The sequence below is a fragment of the Phoca vitulina genome, unplaced genomic scaffold (genome assembly GCF_004348235.1).
Source record: "Phoca vitulina isolate PV1807 unplaced genomic scaffold, GSC_HSeal_1.0 scaffold33, whole genome shotgun sequence".
Lineage (NCBI taxonomy): Eukaryota > Metazoa > Chordata > Mammalia > Carnivora > Phocidae > Phoca > Phoca vitulina.
Genome location: NW_022589736.1, coordinates 1,186,267 through 1,210,415, shown reverse-complemented (window position 1 = coordinate 1,210,415; position 24,149 = coordinate 1,186,267). Strand labels below are relative to the sequence as shown.

The window sequence follows — 24,149 nt, the reverse complement described above, 5'->3', positions numbered from 1 at the left end:
AATACACTTTCAACTTCTCTTATAAATATGCATTAGAACATCTGATAACACGGGCAAAGGGCTTTGAGATTAATTTAAAATTAAACCAAGACTGGATTTCCTGCACTCCTGGCAGGAAATTTATCTAAAACATCTGAATACCCAAATGTGCTTGAGAGCGGTGGTGGCCACGGGCAGCCCAGGCCCCACAGCCGCCTCAGTCCCGGGGCACCTTGAAATGGTCCTTCTCTTTGCGGATGGCCCTCATGGTGGTCACGGGGTCAGTCTCGCCAGCATGCTGCTGTACGGTCTTCTCCCTGCGGAAGCCAAACACCAGGCTGCACACCATGCTCACCCAGCCCACCGCCTCTACCAGGGCGCCGGGGACAAAAAGAGCCAGCAGAAGTTGGGACGTTCTTAAAAAATGAAATGCTACAGCCAGCGGCCAGCTTACATGTTCCTAACTGGAAGACATGCTGGCCAAGCTGTCCTGCCGGCAACCCAGAGGGTGGGAACACCAACTCCCCACTGGCGTCGGTCAGAGCCCAGGTGGAAGCTCCCCAAGACCCTCCAGGGTCAGAAAGGACCCCAAACCCTTGCCAGGGCACAAGGAAAGCATCCCCCCATTCTGAGAAGAGGTACCTGCATCCTAGGCTATGCAGTGCTTGATAAAGAGTTCAGGGCAGCCTCCAGCATTTGGGGTCTGCAGGGGGGCTGGGGAGTGGACACTGTTGGGCTGGGTGAGGCAGAGGTGCAGACATCCCTGGAGTGCCCCCTCACCTCACTCTCATGAACGGGTTGTAGGTGAACTCCTCCGCGATGGTGGATGGCACCGTGGGCTCCCCGATACTGTACTTCTCCTGCAGAGGACAGAGGTCACTTTGATACAGAAACTTCTAAAGGTAACATTTCTAAGTACCTTCTCATGATCTTCAAACATCGTCCAACTCAGAAGGCAAAGTGAACAGAGTTGGGTCAGTGTGAGGACAGGCTCCTTCCTGCCATGGAGACCCAAGTGTCCCGGCCACCAACAACAACCTGTCCCTCCTCCCCTTGCTGTCTTGGAGATGGAGGGGATACCAAACTTTCTTTTCATTAATATGAAGTTTGTGTTTTACAGTATAGAATAACCAGCAAAAATATAGACAACACAGAAAAGAAGAAAACACCCAAGTGCCCCGGGTCCCTGCCCTGGGATGACCACCCCTCTGGAAGGTGGGGAGCTCTCATCACAGGGTGTTTGGGCAGGGCCTTCCCTTCACGGGCTCCCGAGGAGAAAGACCCAGAAGAGCCCTTTGGCAGGCACATTGGCAAATGAAAAAACAAGGAAAATTAAGGCAAAAATTGTTCTTTGAAAAGATCAACAAAATTGTTAAGAATGATGAAGGAACACAAATTGCCAACATCAGAAAGAGGTGATATCACTGCATATCCAACAGATGGGGGTGGGGACCAACTGCTCTAAAAGTAAAAGCCGGGGCGCCTGGGTGGCTTAGTTGGCTGGGCCTCTGACTTCAGCTCGGGTCGTGGTCTCGGGGTCCTGGGATCGAGCCCCGCGTCAGGCTCCCTGCTCGGCGAGGAGCCTGCTTTTCCCTCTCCTCCCCACTCATGCTCTCTGTCACTATCTCTGTCTCTCTCTCTCAAATAGATGGATAAAATCTTTAAAAAAAAAAAAAAAAAAAAAAGGAAGAATTAAAAATTATATTTAAAAAAAAGTAAAAGCTAAGGGGCGCCTGGGTGGCTCAGTCGTTAAGCGTCTGCCTTCGGCTCAGGTCGTGATCCCAGGGCCCTGGGATCGAGCCCCACATCGGGCTCCCTGCACCGCGGGGAAGCCTGCTTCTCCCTCTCCTACTCCCCCTGCTTGTGTTCCCTCTCTCGCTATGTCTCTCTCTGTCAAATAAATAAATAAAATCTTTAAAAAAAAAAAAAAAAAAAAAAAGTAAAAGCTAAATTATAAAACTTAAAAGAGGAAGCAAAGAAAAATTTTGACCTTGGGAAAAGTAGTTCTTAGATAAGAGACAAGAAGTATGAACCATAAAAAAAATTAACATGCTGGACTTTATCAAAATTAAAAATGCTTACTCTTCAAAAAACATTGTTGAAAAATAAAAAGCAAGCCACAGAATGGGAGAAGCTATCTGACAAACTTACCAAAAAAAAAGAAAAGAAAATCCTCTTATCAAAAATAAGACAATCCAATTTTTTAAATGGCCAAAAGATGTGAACAAACACTTCACAAAATGGCCAATGAGCATATAAAAAGATGCTCAACATTAACAGACGCTAGGGAAATACAAATTAAAACCACAATGTAACCCCACTACATACCCATTAAAATGACTAAAATCAAAAAGAATGACAATGCCAAGTATTGGTGAGGATGTAGGACAACTGAAAGTCTACACTTTGCAGGTAGGAATGTAAAATAACACAGCCACTTAGGAAAACAACTGGCAGTTTCTTCACAAGTCAAACATGTACCTGACACTACCCAGCCATTTCATTCCTAGGTGTTTACTCACGAGAAATTAAAAGGCATGCCACACAAAGACTTGTGCACAAGTGTTCACAGCAGCCAATAACTGGAAACACAAATGTCTACAAGTGAATGGATAAACAAACGTGGTCCAACCAATGGAACACTATTCATTATACTGATACATGCAGCAATATGAATCTCAAAATCATTCTGCTGAGTGAAAATAAAAGAGTACATAATGTATTCTCCATTTCTATGAAATTCTAAAAAATGCAAACTAAGGTCCAGTGGCACAACACCTCAGTGGTTGGAGCCACTGCAGAGAGAATGAGGCATGATGGGAATGTTCTGTACCTTAATTGTAAGGGCAGTGATTTCATGGGGGGGTGTATGTCAAAATCCACTCAGTCGTTCACTTTAATGTGGTTCATTACATGTGAACTAAACCACAGCAAAGTTGACATTTTAAAACACTATGAAAATTATGTCAATAAATTTGAAAACCTTGATAAAATGGGCAAATTCCTTGAAAGACACAAGTTGCTAACAAAATTGACTCAGGAAGATGTAAAAATCTAACAGCTCTACATAAAGACATTAATTCGTATCAACAAGATTTTTCCACAAAAAAACATTCAACATCCAGGTGACTTCATTGGTGATTTCTAACATTAAAGGAATAAAAAATAGCACAGAAAAACTCTTGCAAAAGAGGAGTAAACACTTTCTATTCATTTTATGAGGCCAGCATCACCCTGATACTAAGACCAAAGACATTACAAGAAAATAAAACTGGAGGGGCGCCTGGGTGGCTCAGTCATTAAGCATCTGCCTTCGGCTCAGGTCATGGTCCCAGGGTCCTGGGATCGAGCCCCACATCGGGCTCCCTGCTCAGCGGGAAGCCTGCTTCTCCCTCTCCCACTCCCCCTGCTTGTGTTCCCTCTCTCGCTGTGTCTCTCTCTGTCAAATAAATAAATAAAAATCTTGAAAAAAAAAAAAAAAACAAAAAACTGGAGACCAGTAAATCTTATGAACACAAAAGAAGAGACTACAGCAACATAATACAGCATGACTAAGGTTTGTCTAGAAAGCACAATTGGTTTAACATTTGAAACCAACTGATGTACTCCACCATATTAATTGAGTAAAGGAGGAAAAACATCATTACGTAACAGATGAAGAAAAAAAACAGTTCACAAAATTCAACACCCGCTGATGATAAAAACTCTTGCAAACCAGGAATATAAGTGAATTCCAACCTAAGAAAGAAGATTTACATAAAACCCACGGCTAATATCATACCTAATGGTTAAAGGCTAAATGCCTTCCCCCTAAGATTGGGAACGAGGCAAAGATGCCCACTCTCAGCACTTCTAGTGAACACTGTCCTGGAGATGGTAGCCAATGCAATGGGGCAAAACAAGTAAAAAGGCACATAGATTGCAAAAGAAAGAATAAAACCGTCTCTATTTGTTGATGACGTGATTGTGTGCTAAGGAATCTTTGGAAAAGATGCTAGAATGAGGGAGCTGAGCAAGGTCATAAGGATATAAGATCAAAATGCAAAAATCACGTATTTCTAAAGACTTCAGCAAATAATCATCTTCAATAAAATCCAAAAACATGAAGTTCTTAGGGATATATTTAACAATATATACAATTTCTGTAACAATGATAATTATAAAATATTGCTGAGAAAAACTAATGACCTCAATAAGTGGAAAGCTATAGCAGATTTATGGAAAGACTCAGGATTTTTAAGACCTCAGTTCTCTCCAAATCTTTTGTTACAACAGTCCCAATCCAAAGCTGACTTTTTTGGTAAAAATTAACAAGATAATCCTAAAATTTATATGGAAATGCAAAGCACTTAGAAGAGCCAAAACCAATTTTAAGAAAGTCTACAGTTAGGGGATGTACACAACCTGACTCCTAGACTTACCACCAGCTACAGTAATCAAGAGCGTGTGCTACCGGTGGAGAAGTCCTATAGATCAGTGGCACAGAGGGGAGCATCCAGAAGTGACTCATGCCTACACTGTCCGTTTTATTTAGCAAAGATGCCAGGGTAGTCCAACGAGGAAAAAACTGTTTCCAACAAATGGTGTTGAGCAGCTGGATGTGAATATGAAAAAAAAAAAAAAAAAAAAAAAAGGCCCTTCTACTCTTAACCTTAGACCATACACAATTTGAGAAGGATCACGAACCTACATTAAATCTGAATACACATAAAAGCTAAAACCATAAACTTTCAGGAGAAAACACAGCAGAGTCTGTGACAAGGGGCGTGCAAAGATTTCTTAGGACACACAAAGTGTAGAAGAAAATAAACTGATCTTCACCAAAAATATAAACTTGTATTCTTGAGAAGACACTGTTAAGGAAAAAAAAAAAAAAGGCAAGCCATAAAAAGTGAGAGAAAATATTTGATATACATTTCTGACAAAGACTTGTTTCCAGAATATATAAGGAATTCCTGCAACTAAGAAGACAACCGCATTTTTTAAATGGACAGAAGACTTGAACATACGCTTTGTAAAAGAAGACCTGTAAGAGGCCAGTGAGCCCATGAGAGACGCTCTGTTTCATTAGCTATCAGAGAAATGGAAATTTTAAAACCACAAGGAGACACCAGCGCACACCTCACAGAACGGCTCACATTTAAAACATCAACACTGGGCGCCTGGGTGGCTCAGTTGGTTAAGCGACTGCCTTCGGCTCGGGTCATGGTCCTGGAGTCCCGGGATCGAGTCCCACATCGGGCTCCCTGCTCAGCGGGGAGTCTGCTTCTCCCTCTCATGCTCTCGTCTCTCGTTCTCTCTCTCTCAAATAAATAAATAAAATCTTTAAAAAAATAAATAAATAAAAAAAAAATAAAACATCAACACTGCACGTGGAGCGTTCCTAGAGGGAAGGCCGTCTGGTAGCTTCTTACAAGTGAAACCTACACGAACCGTACCTACCCCTGGGGTGTGCACCCGTGAGCAGCGAAAACCCGTGTCCACGCCAAGACGTGCACACAGAGGGTCGCAGCCGCTACCCCGACAGCAAACAGCTGGGGACCGCCTACGAGCCCGGCCGTCTGCAGACAGCACACAGCACATTCACACCAGACGCTGCCCCGAAATAAAGAGCATCAAGGAAACTCAACAGTTATGCTGAGCCGAAGAGCCAGATGCAACTTGTGTTCTAGGGCTCTGTTTGTGGGAGACTGCAGAACAGGGTGGCCTACGTCACAGCGCATCCGTAGTTGGGGGGACGGGTGCGGAGCGGCAGGGGATGCCCTGGGGTCAGACGGGCACATGCTGTCAGAATTCATCAAACTGCGTACTGCTCACTCAAAACAGGTATCTGATTGAATGAAAATGATCCTCAATAAAGAGGAGTTTTTTTTTAAAAGCGAGTAACTCTGAAAAGAATCAGTTCCGTGTGTATAGATTGCTACGGACAGGGCACTAGGACTCGTTATTAAATGAAACAACCACAAAACAATACATATAGCAAACATACAGGGTGAGTCCTGTGCTGTCATGAAAAACTCTCCTCTGTGCACTGCAAAAAAAGGAGTAATGTTCGTCAACTGACACAGGTGGTGTATTCTAACAAGTATGATTTTGTAAGCCCATGCTCCAAATTGATAAAGATGCTCGAAAAAAAACAGGTGATTAAAAAACAAAAGTTGTCACTGAACGGAGCAGAAGGCCCCACACGAGAGGACTCCCGGGTGTGTCTTTCTGACGCCCTCTTGGGGACTGAGAGGGACAGGAAGACAGACCCCCACGTCCAGGAGCACGTCCCTTAGCCCAGCCACCTGCAGCAGCACCAAGGATGCGTCCGGGACAAGAAGCCAACCCTGCAACCAAACCTCCAAGCCCCGGGGTCATCACAGAAATAAATGCCTTTCAGACAAGCAGCCTCTGGGGCGACTCCCACTGCTGGCCCCAGACACAGAGGCTGAGCTGCTAATTCACGGTCCTGCCTACCGCGTGGCCCAGCACATGGAGAACAGGTCAGAGACCCGCAGCTCCGGCCTCCCCTGGGCACCTGCTAGAAGTGCAGGATCCCAGGCCCAGCCCAGACCCCCTGGGTGGACAAGGACCTCAACAAGACAGCCAGGGCTTCCTCGCTAGTTGAGGCGGGCCGGGAGGAGCACCTCGTGCGCACACTGGAGACAGTGCCCCGAGAGTGGCTCCTGGGGAGCCCTGTCATGGTCACTGCCCCGCAGACACACCCCACAGTGCACCCCGCTCACCTTGGCCCAGGCCAGCTTCTCCTGGATGGCAGCGTTGTTGGGCTCTACGTGCCGCGCGAACTTGAGGTTGTTGATGGTATACTCGTGGCCACAGTACACTCTCTGAGGAAAACACCAGACTGTGAGCTCGGAGTCTCCGCAGTCTGCCCTCAGACCCCTCGAGGACGGGCTTGCGGGGCTCTGGGCTAGGTCCCGTTAGCGATAAGCATGACACAGACACTTCTTGCATGCGTGTTAAACAACAATAAAAATACATTAACAGAAAAGCCTCGCTTCCAGATGAAGTGCCCCCGCGCCCCCGCTCTCCGCAGCCTGGGAGGGAGGTGAGGGCCCCGCTCGCGGGCTGCCGCCTACTGTGTCTGGAGGGAGCCGGCCCAGGATCTCAAGTAGGGCTTTGTGCATCTCATCCGCTGTCCCTTCGTAGAACTTCCCACAGCCAGCCACAAACAAGGTGTCACCTGAGAAACAGGACAGCCAGGGAGCAGTGGGGGGCCGCCAGCAGGACAGAGACAAACCAAGAAACCCTAACCCCCAGCTCTCGGCTCCCACCCCCCAACCTCTCCCCTCAAGTCTAACTGGCACCACCAGCCCCCCCAAACAGCTGCTCAAACCCACACCTTAGGGTCACCCCACTCCTCTCTTCACCGCCCCATCTTGTCAGCCCTAGCACCAGGACTGCCAAACCAGCCCTTGTACCTACCAGCCCAGCAGCCCTCCCAGGCCCGCCTCCCTAGGTCTCCTCTTAGCCTCTGCGGCCAGCATCAGCCTGCAGGATCCCCCCTGAGCTCACCAGCCACCACCTGAGTCCTCAACACACAGGCCTACCACCTCACAGACCCCTTCCTGCCTCAGCCCTTCAAAGGGGCGTCCCCTCCTCCTGACACCCGGCCATCTGCTGCTGCTTCCCTGCCTGGTCTCTTCCTTGGGAAGGACTCCACGGCCAGCGGGAGCTCGGACACATTTGTTTTCCAGGCCCCAGTGGTGGGGTGTCCTCCTCCATCAGCGCTGGCCAGACCTCTTCCCAAGGAGCCTAAGCCACAGCCCAGGACCATGGGGCCGCCCCAGACAGGAGTCAGGGCCCCCCAGCAGACAACAGGACAACCTAGTGTGGGTGGGATTGGGGCTGTCCCCTGAACGACCTCTCCAGGTACGTCGAGTCTGGGAACCAGCGAGAAGTCCACGAGACCCCAGAGGAGGCTGGGGCACACACAGGTGCAGGAGACTTCGAGCTCGGGCCCTCCCTCCAGGGGAGCAGCCCCTATTCCCACGCCTGCTGCTGGGGCCTCGCTGGACACCCTGGTTCCCACATGTCCAGTCCTCACTGTCCAGGCGGCAGACACTGGAGCCTCAGCATGGAGGACGCTACACGACTTGTCCGTACACTGCACCCCGCCAGTTGCTGTCCACAGAGGACAGGCACACCGCGTAGCGCCTGGGCTCAGGGCGGGGTCTCACAGCAGGCAGCCTCACCTTCCAAAGCGGGGACACGGCTTCTCTCATCTGCGCAGTCCCCAGGGACCCGCCTCCCCCCACAGCTGGGCAGGTTGACATCTGGGGGTTTCCCCCGCGCAGCAGTGACAGGGACGCAGGCGCGACACCAGCTGCCCATGGCCACTCAGGGGGCCTCTGCACTCGCTGTTCCGCAGGTGGCGCCGGGGGCCAGTTCCCCTGCCCCACACACTGGGGGCCGAGGCAGAGCGAGTCCGGGGTCCCCGGGGTCCCACGACGCGAACTCGGAGTCGGCTCAGGGCCTGCACCTGCTGCTACTGCACTGGGGACACTGACGACTGTAGTCTTTAAAAATACGCTTCGGGGGCGCCTGGGTGGCTCAGTTGGTTAAGCGACTGCCTTCGGCTCAGGTCATGATCCTGGAGTCCCTGGATCGAGTCCCGCATCGGGCTCCCTGCTCGGCAGGGAGTCTGGTTCTCCCTCTGACCCTCCCCCCTCTCATGTACTCGCTCTCTCTCATTCTCTCTCTCTCAAATAAATAAATAAAATCTTTAAAAAAAATAAAAAAATAAAAAAAATAAAAATACGCTTCGGTGTGGGGGTGCTGTGGGATTCACGAGGCCACAGAGGCCCCTCCACCTGTTAGCACCTCTGCTGGAACTAGGAGCCCAGAGCCCCATTTGCTGGTGACCGAGCCCCACGCACACCGGTCCCACCACAGAGCTGCTCCAGGAGCCCCATCGCATTTCCCAACTGGCCCTTGCTGCAGTGACGTCACGACTGAGACTTAAATTTCTGCAAGACTCGATGTTGGCTGAGAAAGGTCAGGAGGCAGAGGGGCCTGGGCACAGCCAACAGGCCTGCTCTGTGCTGCAGTGGATGCACCCGGCCATTCTGGTCTCGCCGCTCCCAGCCAGCAGCAAGAGTGGCTCACCTTCTCTCCAAAGGGAGAAGCCCCCAACTGCTAGAAAGGCCTGTCCTGACAGTGCTCCTCACACAGCCTGAGGCTGGGGCCCTTCGTGGGCTCTACCTGAGGGCCCGGCGCAGCAGGCCAGGCTGCAAACGCGCCGCTTCTCGCCCCGAGTGTTCAGAGACATCCCTAAGTCAAGCGGGTCTTTGCAGAGAATCCCTCGCCCCGGCTCGCACACCTGAACTCTCTCACCTGTGAACACAGCAGGAGGCTCAGAGCTGCTGGGCTTGCTCACAAAGTAGCAGATGTGTCCAGAAGTGTGGCACGGTGTGGACAGGCACTTGACGTTGAGAGACCCCACCTTAAACAAAGCTGGTGCTGGCACGTGCTCCCCACACGCTGGGGGGCCCCCCACAGGTCCCTCCCCCCTCGCACCCGCCACTGCCCCATGGGGGCGCCCCCGGCAGGGGCGAGAGGACTTCAGTCACCGCTGCTCCACTGAGCAGGACATGCATCTTGCTGGTGACCGTGGGACTCAGTCCCCAAGGGGCCCCCAGAGGCAAGGCCCGCCCTGGAACCTGGTGCTGGCTGGCGTGCAAAACCAAAGGAAGAGACCTCAAAATCAGGCCAAATCTGAACCAGGTGTCTTGCTTCTTAGAAAAGACAGTTTTCCTTCTTGGGTGCTTGACCTTCTGTTTGGTTTTCCTTCCTGTCTCCCACAGCCCTCCCCCCACCCTTAACCTCAAAAATGTTCAAGCCTACAAAAAGACTGAACTCAAGATGAGCATCGGTGTGCCCTTCCCAAGGGTCACCGATCGCGAACAGACCCCCGCCTCCCCCCCGTTTGCCGTGTGCACTGTGCACACGCGCACGAGGAGCTGCACGCATGCGCATACCGCCCCCCCGGGCGCCCGTGGAAGCCCCTGGGAACCCCCTCTCGCTTAACCTCACAGGGTCACTGCGTCCAAGAGATGAACAGTGACGGGTCACTGTCCGTGTTCCAGTTTCCCTGATTGTCTCAAAACCAGGCCTGACCGCTTCTCCCCGCGGCCAGGCGCCCTCCGCATGCCGCCCTCCACCCGTGGCCAGGCGCCCTCAGCATGCCGCCCTCCGCCCGCGGGGTCCCTGGCTCAGGGAGGAAATGCCAGGAGGGGGGGCAAGTGTCCCCACCGCACCCCTGCCCGCTGGAGTGCCTTCCGTTGGTTCACTGCTCACCTGCAGTGTGGAGAGGTGCGTGACCTTGTGAGTCAGGGCCCCAATCCGGTCATCACCCCCGCACACCTTCAGCCCAGGCTCCAGCTTGACCAGCTTCTCGTTCCCGCCAGCGTGGTCCCTAGAAGTCGGAAAGGAGACCTGGGCTCCTGCTGATGGGACTGGGCCTGCTTGCTCTTAAACCCCTACCACAAGTCTCCTTTCCTGGTTGCCTTCTCGGTAGAAACGCATCTCCCAACACAGGAAACTGGCTTGTCATTTGGCTCCACTGAAAAGAACATTCTGAGACATGCCTTTCCGAAGTGAGGCATTTCTGTGCTCCTGCCCTGTGGCTGCGGAAGCTTCTGAAGCAAACAAACCAAATCCCAAACACCTAGATAATCCCTAAGGCCCAGCTCCCAAGCTTTGGGCACATAAGAGTCACCTGAGGATCTGTTAAGGAGCACCAAGTCGTGACTCCCTGCCCCACATCCTGACGCAGTTGGCCTGGGGGCAGCCTGCAGAGCAGGAGTTTTAAAGCGCCCCCACCCGCATGACTCTCACAGGTGGCCCAGTTCAGGACCCACTGCCCTGAGCAGGTGGAAGCTGTCTTCTAAAAAGGCAATGTCCAGGGCACCTGGGGGGCTCAGTTGGTTAAGCGTCCAACTCTTGATTTCGGCTCAGGTCATGATCTCAGGGTCGTGAGATTGGTGGAACCTGCTTAAGATTCTCTCTGCCCTCCCTGCTCTCTCCCTCCCTAAAAATAAATTAATGATAAATAAAATGGCAATGCCCCACTCAAAAGACCACCAAAAAACCCACTAAAACTGATAAACAAATTCAGTAACATTGCAGGATACAAAACCAATGCATAGAAATCTGCTGCATTTCTATATGCTAATGAAGCAGCAGAAAGAGAAATTAAGAAAATGATCCTGTTTAAACTGCACCAAAAATATAAGATACCTAGGAATAAACCTAACCAAAGAGGTGAAAGAACTGTACTCTGAAAACTATGGAACACTTACGAAAGAAATTGAAGAGGACAGAAACAAAGACATTCCATGCTCAGGGACTAGAAGAACAAACATTGTGAAAATGTCTATACTACTCAAAGCAATCTACACATTTAATGCATTGCCTATCAAAATACCACCCCCATTTTTCACAGAGCTACAACAAAGAATCCTAAAATTTCTATGGAACCACAAAAGACCCCGTATAGCCGAAGCCATCCTGAAGAACAGAAGCAAAGCTGGTGGCATCACAATTCTGGATTTCAATCTATATTACAAAGCTGTGATCACCCAGACAGTATGGTACTGGCACAAAAACAGACACACAGATCAATGGAACAGAATAGAGAGCCCAGACATGGACCCTCAACTCTATGGTCAACTAATCTTCGACAAAGCAGGAAAGAATGTCCAATGGGAAAAAGACCATCTCTTCAACAAACGGTATTGGGAAAACTGGACAGCCACATGAAAAGAATGAAACTGAACCACTTTCGTACACCATACACAAAAATAAATTCAAAATGGATGAAAGACCTAAATGTGAAACCTGAAACCATAAAAATCCTAGAGGAGAATACAGGCAGAAACCTCTTTGACCTCGGCTATAGCAACTTCTTACTAGACACGTTGCCAGGGGTAGGGAAACAAAAGCAAAAATGAACTATTGGGACTTCATCAAGATAAAAGGCTTCTGCACAGCAAAGGATACAGTCAACAAAACTAAAAGGCAGGCTACAGAATGGGAGAAGATACTTGTAAATGACATATCTGATAAAGGGTTAGTATCCAAAATATATAAAAAGCTTATATAACCCAACACCCAAAAAATGAATAATCCAATTTAAAAAATCGGCAGAAGACATGAACAGACATTTTTCCAAAGAAGACATCCAAATGGCCAACAGACACATGAAAAATGCTCGACATCACTCGGCATCAGGGAAATACAAATCAAAACCTCAATGAGATACCACCTCACACCTGTCAGAATGGCTAACATCAATCAACAACACAAGAAACAACAGATGTTCATGAGGATGTGGAGAAAAAGGAAACCTCGTGCACTGTTGGTGGGAACGCAAACTGGTGCAGCCACTCTGGACAACAGTATGGAGGTTCCTCAAGAAGTCAAAAATAGAACTACCCTATGATTCAGTAATTGCAGTACTGGGTCTTTACCCAAAGAATGCAAGAACACTCATTCAAAGGGAAACATGCACCCCGATGTTTATAGCATTATCTATAAGAGACTAATTATGGAAACAGTCCAAGTGTTCATCAATTGATGAATAGACAAAGATGTGGTATATATATGTGTGTGTACATACACACACACACAATGGAATATTATTCAACTATAAAAATGAAACCTTGCCATTTGCAATAACACGGATGGAGCTACAGAGTATAATGCTAAGCGAAATGTCAGAGAAAGATAAACACCACATGATTTCACTGATATGTGGAATTTAAGAAACAAAGGGAAAAGAAGAGAGACAAACCAAGAAGCCGACTCTTGAGAAGAAACAGATGGTTACCAGAGGGGAGGCGGTGGGGGGAAGGGTTATGTAGGTGATGGGGATTAAGGAGAGCACTTGTGATGAGCACAGAGTAATGGACAGAACTGCTGAATCACTATGTTGTACACCTGCAACCGGTATAACACCACATGTTAACTGGAATTAAAATAAAAACTTCTTTAAAATTTAAAAAATAAAGAAAAATGAAAACACTTATATCTTTAAACAAACATACATACATAAATCGATCACCAATGCCCGAGGGCGATCAGGGGCCAGCGACCAGCCCATAACGCACCCGGGGACATACACAGCCTAAGCCCAGCCACGGCCCTGCACCAAGCTCCCTGCACCTCCCAGGACAAGGCGAGGGCTCCTGCCCCTCACTACACACTTATCCACGGAGCCCTTCGAGGGGCCCCGACCCAGCAGGGCGCACAGATAGCAGGGGCTGCCCGGCCCCGCCCTGCCATCTGCTACACACAGGGCAGTGCCAACGCGTCCACACGCATCCACACGTTCCGCTGACCTGCGCAACCACCGCCTCACCATCTCCTCTAGTGCAGGGAGGGAGGCCCTGGCGCCCTGGGGCTCGGTCTGGGGCCGAATTTGGGGTTTTGTATTGTAGCATAAGCATATGAAAAACCCCAGAGCGTCACAACTTGAGAAAACTGACCCAGCCGTTGCTTAGCAAGGGAGCAAGAAGCCAACCCTGAGGCTCGCGGGGAGGCAATCTGGCTTTTTCCCAGAAAGCCCAGCGGCACAGCAGCCAAGGGCAAGGCTGCCGGCCGACCCCTCTGCATTCAGGAATTAACAGCTGATGCCCCCGGGGCTAAACCCCAAAGACTCTGGGTGCCTTAGTGACATCAACCAAGAAGTGGCCACCGTTGAGCAAACTCTGGCCAACCCACATCCTCAGGACACCCCAGCGGAGACACCGCACCTCACAGGTGAAGTGCAGTGAGAGTCGCTGGCTGCCTTCAGGCACTTACGTGGAAAAGACAATTCAGAGCCAAACAAGTATTTTTTTCAAGCTGTGAAAAGTCTCAGAATTTCAAAAACCCCACAGGAGGGTCTTGGACAAGCAGCTCTAAGCCCTAAAACCCAAACACTTGGGTGCTTCTTTCATCCCTTACCTTCAATTTCGAGAACCACAACCTCTCCAAACAGAGCTGCTTGATTTTTAAAAACACTAAGGTCTAGAATAGTTTCTTCCCTGACATCAAAGCCAGTCTCCCATCACACAAGCCCAGGATCTGCTGCTGGAGGTCCGCCCCATGGAGGCCAGGGCCAGGGCCGAGGGCGCAGGGCAGCAGTACGGAGCCTAGAGCCCACACGTCTTCTCAGAATCCCACTGGGGCTGACCCTCAGCGGCACAGAGAACACGGCTGGGCGGGGACAAGGGCTTCCAGCACTCCAATCTCGCAGGCCTCCACCTGTAGGAGGGCCCAGGGAGCCCGCAAGTGCCCAATCCCCACGGACGCCAGCCCGGTGTGCACACGGGGGTGCACATGGCCGGGAGCCGACAGGCCCAAGCAGCTGGCTGGTGAGGGCTTACCAGTGGTGGTGAGTGGTGAGCACCGTGGTCAGCTTCACACCATGCTTTTTCACCGTTTCTACAACCTGCAACCAAACGTGAGGCAAGATGGGGGCCATGGTCACACTCCTGGCACTGGCCAGCCGAGCTGCAGGGTGCCCAGCAGAACCCAGGATTGGCCAGGAGGGGCCGTGCCCTGTCGTGACCCTGCCGACTTGCCCCCGCTCCAGGTCTCTCTTGACCCAATTGGCAACTCAGGGCCAGCCACGACCTCTCCAAGCCCCTCCAGCGGAGGTCACCGCCCCCGGGGCTTCCTGGCGCCCCGGGACCTTACAGACAGAAGCCCATTGCTCTCCCCACCCAAGCCGTTGGCAGCCTCCACCCCTCACTGGCCTTCTGCCCGACGGCAGAGTGGCAGGCCACCAGTTGTTTTTCAAAAACCAAATGAGTGAATTTCTGTGTAGCTTCGGCCAAGCTACAAGGACACTGCAGCTATTAGCCCTGGCAGGGGACAAGGTGGTGCTGGGGCCCTTCCTCCCACCTTCTGGGGCTGCACCGGGTCCACAACGGCGGCCTCCTTGGTCTCATCATCGATGATCAGGTACATGTAGTTGTCGGTCAGTGCGGGCAGTAACTCAACCTTCATGGTGCCCTGTTCCACAGTCAAGCTCTTCCTTAAGTCCGTGTGATGGAGAAGGACTCCCAGCAGGGCTGGGCCTGAAGACAAAGAGCAGCTTCGGTCAGTGTCCAAGGGAGGCTGCCCCAGGCTGAGACTTAAAGACAAACCCTCGGCCCGGGAGGCCCCACGTCCCAGGGAGACAACATCCCAGGAAAGTGACTCGGCGAGCAGCAAAGTGTGAGGCTCGCCGCGTCGGGTTTTCTGAGTTCCTTCAGTAAAGAAGAAAATATCCTCATTTTACCACATTCGTAAGAAAAACACAGAAAATTCTTCACATGCATATTCACGGAAATCACTTCTTTCAGACTATGATCCTGATTTTCTTTTTCGAGAGCTCTCAGAGGACAGAAGTGCTGGCTTGTGCCTGTGATTCAAACCAGTGTCAGAAGTGACCAGTGCCAGTCCCGCGGTGTTCACACCCGAACCAGAAAGACCACAAAGAGAGGAACCCGGAGGGCGAGGGCCTCTGACCCTTCCTAGGCCTCCAGCCAGAGAGGAAAACAATATTCACTTTCATAGGCAGGAACTCGAAATTTGGATCATGCACAAAACACACCAGGGCCTGAGACATGGGACAGGTGGCCACTTGTTCCAGATTCAAGTGTGCAGGACACAGAATCGCCATCCAGTTGAACCGAAGGACCCTGCCAGGATGTGTCAAGAGTGAGCAAAAGCCAAAAGCATCTTCCACCGAGGAGTCAGGTGCCAAACTATTTTCAACAATGAAACTCCTATTCAATCTAAAAACTCAGAGGCCCCAACAATACTTTGTCTTAATGTGAAAGAGATGAACACCACAAAAAGTGACAGAAGACAGCCATGAAATACTGGGGGAGGTGCTGGAATGGGGGCCTCTTCCAAAAGGGATCCAGAAAGCAGGCAGGACCCACTGACTGACAGACCACATCTCCAGCGGCCACCTAAAGCTGAATTCAACCTTATCTGCCACGGCCAGAGAAACTGTCTGATCTGCAGCTTTAAAGAGTACACAGAGATATCCAATTCCCCTTTCCCTGGACAACCAGCTGGGCATTTTCCAGGCCCTTCTCCTCATGCACAGCAAAACAAACATCTCTGTATGATGTTTCTGTGATATTCCACCTTCCCTAGGCCCCAGCCCTACCTGAGCCCAGGAAGGACTACAGAGCGGAGTATGCGTACTGGGGGCTGGGGAGGGAGGAAAGCAGGACTGAAACAGGACTGTGCTTCGAGTCTGGGAGAGGAACACCGTCCAGGTGAAGGAAACATGATTACATCCTGTGCTCAGGTACTATAAGGGTTCTCCCGGAAAACCTGGGGAACTTAGTTATTTCTGCAGGCACCACCAGAAGCCTTATTCCTTTTCCAAAAATTATATGCCTGAGAAATGCTTCCAGTTCACTGGTTTGCAACTGTGACCTTTTGTATAAGCAGAGGGCACAGAGGTGCAGCCTGTAGTCCAGGCCAAGTCCTGAGACATGTTTTGTTCCGCTTCTCTTGAGCTGGGCCCGTCCTTCTGCACAGCATCCAATGGCTGGCACTGGGCTCCCTTCTGAACGAGGTGGCCACAATCTTGCCAATTCCCTACAGTCCCACTTACACTCTCTGCCTGACTCCGGAAGCAAAAAGTCTTAGCCCTGACACTCTGAGGAGTGTCCCCAAGTGGGAAAAAGGACAGGTTCTTTCCTTAGTAATGGCAACACCTTACCCGCTCCAGAACCTTGAGTGCTCTCAGTGAGATCTAAAATGGCCAAGGACGGCTTCGCCTCCTATGTGGTCATTTCTCCAACCGCTAACCATCTCCCAAAGACTCGGGTTAACCTACTGCCCCTATTGCCACATCAGCCAGATAAGATATCAGGAAATAAAGAAAGATTTCAAAATCAAGGTCAAAATATTCCAACAAAGCAAGCGGTAACTCCCAGTGGGAAAGGAAATCTGACAGCTGGAAGCACAGGCCCTGGGAAGCCCGCGTGCCCAACGCCTCTCCTTTTAGAGGGAGGGCCAGGGCCCCGCAGCCCCCAGGACCCAGTCTTGTTGGAACCCGAGTACTGGCCCGGCTTCCTGCCCTTTATCTGCACTTTAGAATCGTGTACCCCGGGTTTTTCTTGTCAGCTGAAGCTCGCAGGAAGAGATGGGAAGGCAGTCCCTGGGGCGCTAGGCCCGGCTGTGCCGCCCCGGGGCGCACACACGAGGGGTCCGCCCGGGCGGGGAGGGGACCCCCAGGAGGGCCGCGGGCGGGAGGGGGCGCGGGGCTCCTGGGGCCCACGTCTCCTTACCCGGCACAAATCCGCCAGCAACCCCCAGCTGACCAGTGACCCCACTCTGTCTTCAGCCCCCGCAAAGTCTGACTCAAGTGCCGCGGGGCCTTTTCTCGACCCCAACCGGCGCGCCTGGACGCCGGCGAGGGTTACAAGCCTGTGTCGACAGAAAACAGCGTCAGCCCGCGGCGGCCCGGCCACTCCCGGCCGCCCCCAGCGCCCGGAGCCGGCCACCCGCCCGGCACCGCCGGACCCCTCGCGGGGGCGCGGCCCAACCGCCGCTACGGGGTCACGACGCCGGCGGGTCCCTCTCCGCGGGCCGGGCCCCGCGCCCCCGGCCTCTGTCAGATGCGCCCCTCGGAGCCCCGGCCGGCGCCGGCCCACCTACCCAGGCCGTGGCGGGCGCAGGCGGCTCCCAGCGCGGCGAGGCTCCGGCGGCCGAGCAGCCCGCGGCCCAGCACCATGACCCGGGGCGGCGGGGCGGCTGCTGAGGCGACAGCGGGGCGGCGGCGCGAGGGGCGGGAGGGCTGCACACGCCGGCGGCGCGCCGCGGCCAATCGGCGCCCGCCGCCCCGCCCCCCAGCCAATCAGCGCAGGTCTCGCGCCCCCGCCCCAGACCCCGGCCAATCAGCGCCCGCGTCCAAACCCGTGCCCGCTCCGGGCCGGGCTGCTGCGTACCTGAGTGCGGGCCGGGAGCCGCGAGCTACCGGCGGCGGTGGCGGCGGCCGGAGAGCAGCGACAGGGCCTCAGCCTCTCTCCAGGGACCAGGCCAGTGTCCCGGGGCAGCTACTGGACAGCGGCTCCCAGGAGTTGAGGCGCCGCGACTGCCGAGCACCCGGTAGAGCGCAGAGCGGAACGGGCCGTCGCGGACGGGACAGGGCTGCGAGGTAGTTGGTTCTCTCCGGGGCGCCGTAGGCATCAGGTGACCGGGTCCCGGCGGAGTCACGTGACCTCCAGGGGCGCCCGGCCGGGACATGGCAGCCCCCAGGCCGCTGTCCCGCTTCTGGGAGTGGGGGAAGAACATCGTGTGCGTGGGTAGGAACTACGCGGACCACGTCAAGGAGATGCAGAGCGTGGTGCTGAGCGAGCCGGTGCTCTTCCTGAAGCCGTCCACAGCCTACGTCCGCGAGGGCTCGGCCATCCTCATGCCGGCCTACAGCCGCAACCTGCACCACGAGCTCGAGCTGGGCGTAGTGATGGGCAGGCGCGGCCACGCCGTCCCGGAGGCCGCGGCCATGGACTACGTGGCCGGCTATGCCCTGTGTCTGGACATGACCGCCAGAGACGTGCAGGACGAGTGCAAGAAGAAGGGGTTGCCCTGGACGCTGGCCAAGAGCTTCACCGCCTCCTGCCCGGTCAGCGCGTTCGTGCCCAAAGAGAAGATCCCGGACCCTCACAACCTGAAGCTCTGGCTCAAGGTCAACGGCGAACTCAGGCAGGAGGGTGAGACATCCTCCATGATCTTTTCCATCCCCTACATTATCAGCTACGTTTCTAAGATAATGACCTTGGAAGAAGGAGATATTATCTTGACCGGGACGCCGAAGGGAGTCGGACCCGTTAAAGAAAACGATGAGATCCAGGCTGGCATACACGGGGTCGTCAGTATGAGATTTAAGGTGGAAAAGCCAGAGTATTGACTAAGTTTTAGGAGAGAAGGGAGCTGGACAGAAGCAAGCAAAGGTTGTTAAATGTGACAATCCTTTAATAGACTAATTGTTTTGTTTGCGATAAGAAACTAATTCTTAAATATGATTTAATTGGATAGTTATGACTTAAGGAAGATGGACCCTTCAAGGAAAATGTGATCTAGAAAAGCTGGGCCAGAAATGGAAAGAAGATTGTCTTTTAGGAAACAACCAAATTAAGTTTTTGTGAAGCTTCCAAAGCGGAGAATTTATCAAAACAAATGTTCAGAAGACTTCCTTTCCTTTCCTAAAACTGGACTGGATAAGACTTTTCATTAGGGGGTGCCTAGGTGGCTCAGTCCATTAAGCATCTGCCTTTGCCTCAGGTCATGATCTGGGGGTCCTGGAATTGAGCCCTGGGTCAAGCTCCCTGCTCAGCAGGGAGTGTACTTCTCCCTCTGCCCCTCCTCCTGCTCGTCCCTTCTCTCTCTCAAATAACTACAAATCTTTAAAAAAAAAACTTTTCATTGGGCATTCTGAGATCAGTAATTCAAAACTTAAAATATGCAAAGGAATTTGAAAATCATGTTTTCTAAATTTTCTTGATCTTGATAATTATCTGGAGGTATTTGTAAAAATAAAAATTTCCACATTACTGGCCTGTACCAGGTCCACTGTATTAATTAGCAGAATTAATCTCCAGCACTCCCAAGTGCTTCTTATCATGGAAATGTGGATAAACACTACTCCACATAATTTAAAATTGTTTAATAAATTTTTTAATTTATTATTTAAATTATTTAAAAACGATTAATGGCAACTTCAGTCATTTGTATCATGACCTGTAGATTCGAGTTTGGGAGATAATTTTGAAACAATTGTTTTCCAAATAAAAATGCTATCTTTTGGGGCGCCTGAGTGGCTCAGTCATTAAGCGTCTGCCTTCGGCTCAGGTCATGATCCCAGAGTCCTGGGATCGAACCCCGCATCAGGCTCCCTGCTCCGCGGAAAGCCTGCTTCTCCCTCTCCCACTCCCCCTGCTTGTGTTCCCTCTCTCGCTGTATCTCTGTCAAATAAATAAAATCTTTAAAAATAAATAAAATAAAAATGCTACCTTTTATTTGGCCTAAAAGTTTACTTTTATCACTCCATTGGTGGCTAGGAGGCACACTTGCTCATTAAGGGGTTTCAGACCTTGGTCATTGACCTTTGGCCTCTAGAGCACTGTGCTCTATTAACAGAGTTAATCAGCACCTCTGCCTCCAACCAGAGGTGAGGAAGCTGAATAGCCCGGGAGAGCTACTTTTGTTCCTACCTGCTCTCCATGGACAAAAGGTCTAGGCAAGATGCACAGTGCCCGGTGGTGCCCTTTAAGCTTAGGCAGGGGCTCCTGCTGGATATGGAAACAAGACATCTATAGGCCCCTCTCAGAAAGCTGAGGACATCTAATTTAATAGCTCGTATTTACTGAGCCCTTAGTACTGCTAGGCACTGCGTCAAGAGCTTTCCATGTATTATTTAACCCTCAACAAAGCTGTAAGATTGGTATTACTACCATCCCTGTTAAACATGAAGATGTAGATTTAGGGGCTAGCCAGCCTAGCTTTATGGTCACTCAGCTGAGGGACAGAACCAAGTTATAACCTAGCTTTCCTAGGACCAAAACATGAAGTCTTGACCACTATGCAGGCTTCATCTTGCAGGTAGATATATAAGAAGATTCAAACGGGCGCCTGGGTGGCTCCGTCGTTGCGCGTCTGCCTTCGGCTCAGGTCATGATCCCAGGGTCCTGGGATCGAGCCCCGCATCGGGCTCCCCGCTCTGCGGGAAGCCTGCTTCTCCCTCTCCCACTCTCCCTGCTTGTGTTCCCTCTTTCGCTGTGTCTCTCTGTCAAATAAATAAATAAAATCTTTAAAATAAAAAAAAAAGATTCAAACATGTAGGTATTAGGCAACCCCCACATTTAATTTATAATTTATTGTGAAGAAGTGCCAGGATTAGACTTGTTTATTAAATATCATAGTATCTTAACTTGTTTTATCTTCTAATCAAGTTTCTTATTTTAATTGCTCAAGCAATAGGTGTTTATTACAGATGAGTTCAAGAATATGAATAAGCAAAAACACCCAAAATTCTATTCACCCAGAGACAGCCAAAGTGAAGCCTTTAGTGTACCTTCTTCCAAATCTGTGGATGTGATTGCAATTCTTAAAATAAGATTTGCCCATAACTCAAATTTCCTAACCTGCTTTCCTCACAGTGTGTTGTGACTCTGTCGGGCAGCACATTTCTGCAGCACTGTTTTTAGTGACTGTGTAAGATTCTGAAATCGGGGCGCCTGGGTGGCTCAGTTGGTTAAGCGACTGCCTTCAGCTCAGGTCATGATCCTGGAGTCCCAGGATGGAGTTCCACATTGGGCTACCCGCTCAACAGGGAGTCTGCTTCTCCCTCTGACCCTCTCGCCTCTCATGATCTCTCTCACTCTCTCTCAAATAAATAAAATCTTAAAAAAAAAAAAAAAAAAAGATTCCGAAATCAGTCCTCCATTGTTGGCAATTGAAATGGTTTCTAATCATTTGCTAGTAGAATGAGCACATTTGTGGTTACTTCATTGGGCTAGGTTCCCATAGGCAGAAGAGCTGGTTCAAGGGTGTGCTCATATTGAACGTGTGTTAGTCTAACCAGCAGACATGAGGTTCAGCTGAGACAAGCCCACCAAGCTGACAGACTTCAAAGCAAACCAAAAGGTGTGAGGCAGGAGCAGGTTCACAGCAGTCCCCTTGGGTGGCACAAATAGCACCCAGAGAGGTCAATGTTCACCACTGTGGTGGCATGAGCTTTGTCACAAACAGCTGACAACAGAATTGCAGGTGTAGCACACAAAGTCCTTGGCTTCAAGAATAAAAAACAGAGACACCAATTCCCACAATTCCTGATCTTGCTAAAATCACAGTAGTCCTAGCACCCAGGAGGCACATTTTCCCCCAACTTTTTGAATAAATTTAAACCTACTAAAAAGTTGAAAGACTAATACAGTGAACTCTACACACCCTTCATTCGATTCAGTAATTGTTAATATTGGTTATGTTTGTTCTCTCTGCGTCTCTCCATACTCCGTCTCTCTCCGCATATATGTATGCCTGAACAACTTAGGCTGGAAAACTGGAAATGAGTTGCAGAAACACTCTACCCTTCCAGTATGCATCTCCTAAGAATAAGGACCTTCTCTTATATAGATACAATGCCATTACCACACTTAAGAAAAAAATTCCATAGTATATTAGTTCATGTAGAATGTATGGCTTCACATGTGTTCTGCGCTTTTTCATTGAGATTTTATGAAAAGTGAGTATTTTACATCTGCTTAATATACTGTGAACATCTTTCCAGGTCAGCGAATATAGGTTTTCATAATCCCTTTTAATGCCGTGCCTTAGATTGAGTACCCCAGAGGCCAAACTAAGGTGGGGTTCTTGTTCATACGGTTTACTGAAGGAGCACTCTTAGGAGAAAAGTACAGAGGAAGCAGAAAGGGCAGAGAGCAAACTAAGAAAGAACGTGCTGGTCTCAGAGCTAGAGATGAGCTTCAGTCCACTGACCATCCCAAGGGGAAGTCACTGTCGGAATCTGCTCCCCACCCCTCCCATAACTTCCCCCAGGTAATTCTCCACCTCTCAGAGAAGCTGAGGGATAGGTGTGTGCCTGAGGGTCCAAGGGGGTCTGGGTGGGGCCCAACATTCCCCTACGGGCTGCTAGGTTTCAAATGTTTTGCTATTAGAAACAGTGATGTGAGGAACGTCCTCCACTGGGAGCATATGTTTATTTCCCTAGGGAAAGGCATAGATGTGAAATCAGTTAGATGGTTTGCACTTTAAATTATGTATTTGCCAAACTGCCATGGGAAAATAACACACAAATTTGTACTTGACATGAGTGTTTAAGAATACCTTTTTATGCACACCCTAGCTAATGCTGGGTATCATGGCTGTGATCATTTTTTTTTTTTTTTTTAAGATTTTCTTTATTTATTTGAGAGAGAGAGTGAGACAGAGAGAGAGCACAAGATGGGGGGAGCGGGAGAGGGAGAAGCAGACTTCCTGCCGAGCAGGGAGCCCGATGCGGGACTCGATCCCGGGACTCCAGGATCATGACCTGAGCCGAAGGCAGTCGCTTAACCAACTGAGCCACCCAGGCGCCCCATGTGATCATTTTTTAAAAATATTTATTTATTTATTTTTAGAGAGAAAGAGAGTGAGCATGGGGGCAGGAAGGGGCGGGGGGGAGAGAGAGAACCTCAAGCAGACTCCCTGCTGAGCCAGGAGCCAGACGGGGCTCAGTCTCAGACCCTGAGATCACAACTCTGAGATCAGGACTTGAGCCAAAACCAAGAATCAGACGCTTAAACCAACTGAGCCACCCAGGCTTCCCTATGGCTATGGTCATTTTAATTTGCATTTCATTGATTAACATCTTTTCATATTTTTATAGTTATTGTTTTAATGAGACTATTGGGCACATCTGTGGTATTAATGTTGGTGTAGTATCTTTGGTTTCAGGTAAATTTTATATTTCTTTTCAATACTATTAATTCAAATATGCTTAAAAACCTTCATGTATTTTAAAGAGAAAGAATAAAGTAAGTATAATAATTCAACTATAGGGGTGCCTGGCTGGCCCAGTTGGTAGAGCACACGACTCTTTTTTTTTTTTAAGACTTATTTATTTATTTGAGAGAGAGAGAGCGTGGGGGGAGGGGCAGAGGGAGAGAGAGAGAGCGCTGAGCCCAACGCAGGGCTTGATCTCAAGATCCTGAGATCATGACCTGAGCCAAAACCAAGAGTTGGATGCTCAACCAACGGAGCCACCCAGGCACCCCGAGCACACAACTCTTAATCTCAGGGTCATGAATTCAAGCCGCACCTTGGGCATGGAGCCTACTTAAAAAAAAAAAAAAATCAATTATGGAAAAAAAATCAAACTATAAAAGCAGAATAGGATTCACACAACAAAAACATTGCCAAATATGAGTGACAGTGAAACTGCTCTCCTTCAACATTTACAATAACATACTCCCTGATCATGCACTGGGTTGTGTGAGTCCAAGCACCTGACATATATGGATGTACTCAGTCTTGACAGTCACCAAGAGAAGTTGGTATCGTTATCCCCGTTTACAAAAGGAGAACCAGAGATGGAGAAGCTCAGAGCCAGAGACCATCCTGGAAGCAGCACACAGAGTATGAGCCTGCAGTAACAGAGCCTGCCC

At 50.3% G+C, this 24,149-nt stretch overlaps 2 protein-coding genes across 3 annotated transcripts; one reads left to right on the top strand and one right to left on the bottom strand.

Annotated features, from left to right (window-relative positions):
* Window positions 1–64: 64 nt before the first annotated feature.
* HAGH (hydroxyacylglutathione hydrolase) lies at window positions 65–17,752 on the bottom strand. 2 transcript variants are annotated; one of them, XM_032425633.1, is made up of 10 exons: window positions 17,644–17,736; window positions 17,274–17,412; window positions 14,878–15,053; window positions 14,358–14,422; window positions 10,285–10,402; window positions 9,322–9,430; window positions 7,065–7,168; window positions 6,711–6,812; window positions 760–839; window positions 65–296 (listed from the first exon to the last, which is right to left on the bottom strand). In XM_032425633.1, exons 3-10 carry the CDS (start codon window positions 14,980–14,982, stop codon window positions 197–199), a joined length of 783 nt encoding a protein of 260 aa, XP_032281524.1. In that variant the 5' UTR covers window positions 14,983–15,053; window positions 17,274–17,412; window positions 17,644–17,736; the 3' UTR covers window positions 65–196. The 2 variants fall into 2 exon arrangements, with proteins under 2 accessions (XP_032281524.1, XP_032281523.1); XM_032425632.1 differs by lacking the exon at window positions 17,274–17,412 and having other exon boundaries at window positions 17,644–17,752.
* A 159-nt stretch (window positions 17,753–17,911) lies between these two features.
* On the top strand, window positions 17,912–19,879 carry FAHD1 (fumarylacetoacetate hydrolase domain containing 1). Its single transcript, XM_032425740.1, has one exon. It carries the CDS (start codon window positions 18,230–18,232, stop codon window positions 18,893–18,895), a length of 666 nt encoding a protein of 221 aa, XP_032281631.1. The 5' UTR covers window positions 17,912–18,229; the 3' UTR covers window positions 18,896–19,879.
* Window positions 19,880–24,149: the final 4,270 nt, after the last annotated feature.